Source organism: Silene latifolia, chromosome 2 (genome assembly GCF_048544455.1).
Source record: "Silene latifolia isolate original U9 population chromosome 2, ASM4854445v1, whole genome shotgun sequence".
NCBI lineage: Eukaryota > Viridiplantae > Streptophyta > Magnoliopsida > Caryophyllales > Caryophyllaceae > Silene > Silene latifolia.
In genome coordinates, this window is record NC_133527.1 from 107,663,466 (window position 1) to 107,671,013 (window position 7,548).

The 7,548-nt window shown below is 41.1% G+C and overlaps 1 protein-coding gene across 1 annotated transcript; it reads right to left on the minus strand.

The window, feature by feature from the left end:
- Window positions 1-647: 647 nt before the first annotated feature.
- On the minus strand, window positions 648-4,966 carry LOC141641162 (uncharacterized). Its single transcript, XM_074449835.1, has 4 exons — window positions 4,474-4,966; window positions 3,709-4,263; window positions 3,124-3,608; window positions 648-1,508 (listed from the first exon to the last, which is right to left on the minus strand). The coding sequence occupies exons 1-4, from the start codon at window positions 4,964-4,966 to the stop codon at window positions 648-650; spliced, it is 2,394 nt and encodes a 797-aa protein (XP_074305936.1).
- Between the last annotated feature and the right edge of the window lie 2,582 nt (window positions 4,967-7,548).

Consider the following 7,548-nt stretch of genomic DNA (forward strand, 5'->3'; position numbering starts at 1 on the left):
TTTCTTCAATTCGTTCAAACCCTAGGTCGAGTTGGTGATGGTTTTTTTTTTCGGATTTTCTGCAATTCACCTTACCCAAATTGATGTTGGGAGATAAAAGTTGATTAAACTTGAAGGTGAATGCTTGATTTGGGTGATTTGAGAAAGATTTTGATGGGTGATTTAGGGGTTTAGGGTTATGGTGAAGGGAGAGGATGAATGTTTAAGCAATTGGGGAAGAACAAATGAGCTATCGTGGGATTTGAAGCTGAAAATCATGCTTTCTACAAAAACTCGCACGGTGCGAGTTTGGGTCTCAGAAAAGTCGCACCGTGCGACTTTGCTGCTGGAAATTGCTTTTTTGTTGATTAATTCTCCACTTAAGCCAATTCTTTTACCCGTCATTCTTCCTTCTTTTCTTCACATATGCCCTTGAGTTGATATCCTAACACTAAAACACACATTAAAACATCCTAACATGCTAAAAACATTAATGAAAAAGCAAATGATTTAATTTATTATGCAAGAATTAAAGGATGCAATGAATTTAAACATGCAAAATGTAATATAAACAATGCAATGCGGAATTTAAATATGCAAGGGTAAGAAATATTTACAAACTTTTGCCATTTATTTAACGTCGATGGCTCGACAAAGTTGCACTTTCATCAATTTGAGTAGATTGGATCAACAAGATGGAGTGTTTCCACTTCACCCACTTCAATTCCTTCATGATAATGCTTTAGCCTTTGCCCATTCACTTTCAAGACTTTCCCGGTCTTCAAACACTTGATTTCTATTGCTCCATGTTGAAAAATTTTCACCACTTCATATGGTCCCATCCATCGAGACCTCAATTTCCTGGAGAAGAGTCTAAGCCTATTTTGAAAAAGCAAGACTTTCTCTCCTATTTGAAAAGCTCTTCTCGAAATCATATTGTCGTGCCATGCCTTTGTCTTAGCTTTATAGATGAACGCATTCTCATAAGCCTCATTCCTAATCTCTTCTAATTCATGAAGTTGAAGCTTCCTATGGAGTCCCGCCTCATCCAATTGCAAATTGAAGGATTTAACCGCCCAATAGGCCCTATGTTCAATCTCCACGGGTAGATGACATGGCTTCCCAAAAAGTAGTCGGTACGGTGACATCCCAATCGGTGTCTTGTAGGCCGTGCGGTAGGCCCACAAGGCATCATCCAATCTCGAGCTCCAATCTTTGCGATCGGGATTTACCGTTTTCTCAAGGATGGCCTTAATCTCCCTATTGGAAACCTCGGCTTGGCCGTTGGTTTGAGGGTGATAGGCCGTGGATACCTTGTGAATCACCCCATACTTTTTGAGAAGGGCACCAATAGCTTTGTTACAAAAATACGTGCCGCGGTCACTTATCAATGCTTTGGGAAACCCAAACCGAGAGAAAATATTAGTCTTGAGGAACTCTCTAACCACCTTGGCATCGTCGGTCTTGGTGGCTTTGGCCTCCACCCATTTAGAGACATAATCCACCGCCAAGAGTATGTAGATGTTGCCCTAAGATGCGGGAAATGGCCCCCATAAAGTCAATACCCCACACATCAAAGATCTCGCAATAGAGCATTGGGGTTTGGGGCATTTCTCCTCTCCTTGAGAAATTGCCAAGTCTTTGGCATCTATCACAAGTCTTGACTATGGCATGGGCATCACGGAAGAGTGTGGGCCAAAAGAAACCGCTTTCCAACACCTTTCTAGCCGTTTTCTTGGCTCCAAAATGACCCCCACAAGCATACTCGTGGCTAAACCGAAGAATTGACATGATTTCGGTGTCCAGCACACACCTCCTTATCACTTGATCGGCACAAAATTTCCACAAATAAGGATCATCCCACACATAGTATTTGGAATCACTCTTGATTTTGTCTCTTTGATGTCGAGTCAAACCCGGTGGAAATTTGCCCAAGACCAAGTAATTCACGATATGTGCATACCAAGGTTCGGTAGACATCAAGGCAAGAAGGGCTTCATCCGGGAAGGTCTCCTTTATTGAACTTTGTGGTACCAAGGAGTCTTCTTGGATGATTCTACTAAGATGATCCGCCACCGTGTTGGTGGAGCCTTTCTTGTCCTTGAGTTCAACGTCAAACTCACTCAAGAGTAGTACCCATCTCATCAAACGGGGCTTGGATTCTTTCTTAGAGACAAGGTGCCTCAAAGCGGCATGATCCGTGAAGATGATGACCTTGGCTCCAAGAATATAAGATCGGAATTTCTCTAAGGCAAACACCACCGCAAGAAATTATTTCTCGGTAGTTGTATAGTTCCTTTGAGCTTCATTCATCATTGTCGATGCATATTGAATAACATGAGGTGCTCTTCCCACCCTTTGGCCAAGTACCGCGCCAAGGGCATAATTGCTTGCATCCGACATTATCTCAAACGGTTCATTCCAATTGGGAGGTTGAATTATAGGTGCCGAAATAAGCTTCTCCTTGAGCATATCAAAAGCTCCCTTGCATTCTTCACTCATGACAAATTCACAATCCTTTTGAAGTAGCTTGCATAGAGGAGCGGCAATCTTGGAGAAATCCTTAATGAAACGCCGGTAGAATCCGGCATGACCTAGGAAAGACCTCACTTCACGCACATTAGTAGGATAAGGCAAGGTGCGAATGGTATCGACCTTTGCCTTATCAACCTCAATCCCCCTAGAGGAGATCACATGTCCCAAGACTATTCCTTCATCAACCATGAAATGACATTTCTCATGGTTGAGAACGAGGTTGGTATCAATACATCTCTTCAAGACCCAAGTAAGATGACTCAAACAATCCTCAAAAGATTGACCATGGACGGTGAAATCGTCCATGAATACCTCAATAAAGTCTTCAACATGATCCGAAAAGATACTCATCATACACCTTTGGAACGTCCCCGGAGCATTGCAAAGACCGAAGGGCATCTTTCTATAGGCAAACGTTCCAAAGGGGCATGTGAAGGTTGTTTTTGTTTGGTCCTCGGGTGCGATTGGGATTTGAAAATACCCCGAGTAGCCATCCAAAAAGCAATAAAAAGCCTTTCCCGCTAACCTCTCCAACATTTGATCCATGAAGGGAAGCGGGAAATGATCTTTTCGGGTCACGGCATTGAGCCTACGGTAGTCGATACATACCCTCCACCCATTTTGAACTCGAGTGGGGGTCAAAACACCTTCATGATTCTCGACTACTGTTAGCCCGGATTTCTTTGGGACAACTTGGGTTGGATTAACCCATTGACTATCGGAGATAGGATAGATCATACCTACATGAAGGAGTTTGAGTACCTCTTTCTTCACAACATCCATCATTGGAGGATTCAAACGCCTTTGTGGTTGTCGGACGGGCTTTGCTTCATCTTCAAGAAGAATTCGGTGCATGCATAAGGTGGGACTAATGCCTTTGATGTCGGCCATTGTCCACCCAATTGCTTCCTTGTGTTGCTTAAGAACTCGGATGAGAGCCTCTTCTTGCTCCTTAGTAAGCTTACTTGAAATAATCACCGGTAAAGTTTCTTCATTTCCTAGAAATGCATACTTCAAGTGGCTTGGTAAGGGCTTCAATTCAACAGTAGGAGGCTTGACAATAGAGGGAACAGGTTTCTCCTTTGGTAGCTCTTCTAACAATTTGGAAGAAAGGAAGAAAAGTTCCTGGACAGAGGGTAACTCGCACGGTGCGAGTTTTGGGATCGAGAAACTCGCACGGTGCGAGTTTGTCACGCTTCCTGATTTCTTCCTTTTCTTCCGATTCTTCCATTGGGGGATTTTCCTCTAGGTCCTTTATTGTTTCCTGCAAATCACAAGACAAAGCATACCCCGTATCCTCTCCAACCAATCCATTAGTCAAAACAACATTTAATGGATCAACTTTGCACAATTCATACACGGTTTGCACAATTGGCTCAAAAATTTCAAGAAAACACAAAGATGAAGTCTCGGATGGGTATTTCATAGCCTCATGTATGCTATAATCAATCTTTTCCCCCTCAAATTCCATTGTGAGGCGTCCACTAGATACATCAATCTTGGTGTTAGAAGTTCTCATGAAACGCCTTCCCAACAAAATGGGAGTGGAGCCTTTCTCGGGTTCCATTTCAATCACATAGAAGTCGGTGAGGAAAAGCATTCCCCCCACCTTCACCAAGACATCCTCCACAACCCCTTTAAGATATATATTGGACCTATCGGCCAAAGAAATAACCGTACGAGTCGGTTTCAAAGGTCCTAACTTAAGTGACTCATAAAGGTAATTGGGCAAGACATTAATGGATGCACCTAAATCAAGCATAGCATTTTGACAATCCAGATCACCAATTTTACAAGGGATGGTGAACATGCCCGGGTCACTACATTTTTGTGGCAACCGTTTTTGAAACATTGCCGACACATGTTCACTAGCCCTTACCTTTTTCATGCTCTTTGCCTTGTTGGTCCTCTTAGTAGTGCACAACTCTTTCAAAAATTTTGCATGCTTGGGTACAGTACTAAGAAGATCAAGGAGAGGAATGTTTACCTCTACTTTACGAAAGATATCATAAAGGCTTGAAGTCTTCTTGTCAACTATCCTTGTATCATTCAAAGCACTTGGAAATGGAGCTTGTGGCTCATATTCCGGAAGCGGTTCATTCACCCTCATTTGTTGAGGTGTAGATGCTTCCCCTTGTTCCACTACCACTTCAATTTCATCTTCAATCACATCCCCCACTTCATGAACAATAGGAAGTGGTCTTGTCTTCTTAGGAGCTTTGGGTGCCTCTTCCAACTCTCTACCATTCCTCAAAGAGACCGCTTTTGCTTGTTCCTTGTTGGGTGGAGGAATGGTGTGAGAAGGGAGACTCCCTCCTTGGGTGGGTTGAGAATTGAGTGTAGTGAGGATTTGACCAACTTGGGTCTCAAGGTTAACAAACCTAGAGTCGGTGAGTCGGTTTTGTTGGTACACGGCGGTTTGAAATTCCTTGGTACTTTGTTGCATTGCCATTTGATTCATGGTAAGTGTTTTCATCATCTCTTCCAAGGAATTTTGGGATTGGTTTTGATTTTGATTTGGCTTTTGAAATGAAGAGTTTGAAGCCCCTTTTTTATTTTGATTTTGGTTTTGGTTTTGGTTTCCACCCCACCCCATATTTGGATGAGATTTCCACCCTTCATTGTAAGTGTTAGAATAGGGGTCAAACTTCCTAAAACCAATAGCCTTTACCGCTTCAATTGCTTCCTCCGTTTGCAAAGATGGACACCCATCGGTGGGGTGAGTTGGGTCATTACAAAGACCACAAAATTTCACATGAGAAGTACTCCCACCACCTTTTGTAAGTTCCTTGACCAAATTGGTAAGAAAATCAACTTCTCCTCCATATGATTGGAGCTTTGCCTTGAAGAGAATGTTCCACTTGACTTCTTAATTCTCCTCCCAAAATTCCTAGAGCTTCCTACCAACCTTTCAATCAACTCATTTGCTTCTTGGACCGACATGTATTCAATTCCACCTTGGGTGGCGGCTTTAATCATTCTAGCATCATCCTCAAGTAGACCACCACAAAAGTTCAAGAGAAGGTCATGATCGCTATACCCATGGTATAGGCAACTAGCAAGAAGTTGTTTAAACCTCTCCCAATACTCATACAAGTTCTCCCCATCCATTTGTTCAACATTACTTATTTCTTTCTTCAATTGAGATGAGAGACTAGTGGGAAAATACTTTTCTAAGAAAGCCTTCTTCATTTGATTCCAAGTGGTGATGCTCCCGGTAGGAAGATAATAAAGCCAATCATTGGCCGCGTCCTTGAGTGAGAAAGGAAAAGCCCTTAGTTGAAGTTGCTCATCGGTAACCCCATTTGGCTTCATGCTTGAGCAAACAACATGAAATTTGTTGAGATGCTTGTTGGGATCTTCCGTGCTAAGTCCATGAAATTGGGGCAATTGGTGAATGAGCCCGGACTTCAACTCAAAGGTGGCATTTTCCGCCAAGGCCGGAAAGGAGATACACAAGGGCACTTGTGTGAGATCCGGGGCGGTAAGTTCCTTAATAGTTCTACCACGTCGTGGGTTCTCTCTTTCACCATGCCCAAGTGGTTGTTCTTCCTCACGATCACCCATGATGATTTGAATGGGTATGGGTTGTTCAAAAGGGATGTTGTTATCTTCTCTTTGGTCTTGTTGAAAACCGGGATCAATTTCTTCAATAACCGGGTTGTCTCTTCTAATACCTCCTCCTATCCAAGCAAGTGATCTTTGAATCTCCGGATCGAAAGGAAAAAGTGGTTCTCTTGAATTCCTAGTATTGACCATAAACAATTCTACACAAGTGCACACAATCAAAAGGTTCACACAAGTAAAGAACAAGACACTATCAACAAGAAACAAAGACTAACTAACACAACTATCCTAAAAACACAAATAACAAACACTAGCAAAACCGTTACCTTCCCCGGCAACGTCGCCAAAATTTGACACGCCTAAAATGTCGCACTAAAAGACGGCCAAATTAACAATTTATATACCACTAAACACACTAATTAGCACTAATTATAAACTAGTAAAATAGCAAGCAAGGGATCGAACCCAACAGAAGATGGGTTTTGCAATAGTGAAATTAAAAGAGTAATTAGAATAATTAAGACAAAGTAACAACAATTATATAAAAAGGGGGGGGGGGGTTGGGTTGAGTTCAATTGTAACAAAAGCAAGGAAATTCAAACAAGAGTGCAAGACAAGTAAACAATCAAGAGTTCAAGATGGAAATTAATCAATATTAAGAGAGACTTAACCCGACTCAAAGTTTGGCACTTTAGTTGACAAAACCCTTCAATCAATCCTTCAATTATATATTATCACTCTATTGTGAAGATTAATCTTCTAAATCTCCTAAATAATGGCCAAATGACAAGGAAATCACACTTAATCAAATAACCCAACTTATCAATTCTACCAAGTAGAAATCACATACATTGGTAAAATTAACAAGAAGATATGAGCACAAGAGATTCAATAGAGGTAATTAGACACAATGAAATCACAATTAATGCCTAATTACAAGTTAATCCTTTACTTGCTAATTAAGCCAAGAAGAAATCACATTCATTAGCATAATAACAAGGTGTTCCAAAGATGAGATTACAAGGAAATCACACTTAATAATCCCAACAACAATAAATTAAGGAACTTGATTAATTAAGCAACAAGGAAATCACACTTAATTACTCAATATAAACAAGGATGCCAAAATTCAAACAATAAACACAAAAGGATTAACAATGATAATTAAAATTAAGGAAGGATTAAAGGATCTTACAACCAAAGATTAAGCCTTGAGTCAGATTAAGATAGGAGATTAGTTCTCCATAATTAGATCTAAAACCCAATTCAAAAGATGAAAATATTCCCAAATTACAACCTTGATTAATTAAAGTGAACAAAAGATGCTTAACCTAATTGCAAACTTCCTATTTATAACCCCCGAAACCTAGTAATCAATGGGCTTAATAAAGGGGAAGGCCCGTAATACAAAACGGAAACAAAAGCCATCAAACCCAGATTTTTCACACCGTGCGAGTTCTGGGTCTG

Coding starts and splice junctions, on each gene's coding strand:
- LOC141641162 (XM_074449835.1), bottom strand. CDS start 4,966: ATGGCAATGCAACAAAGTACCAAGGAATTTCAAACCGCCGTGTACCAA. Junction 3,609..3,708: donor AAAGGAAGAAATCAGGAAGC/GTGACAAACTCG, acceptor CCAAATTGTTAG/AAGAGCTACCAAAGGAGAAA. Junction 1,509..3,123: donor GAGTTCAAAATGGGTGGAGG/GTATGTATCGAC, acceptor CCCGCATCTTAG/GGCAACATCTACATACTCTT.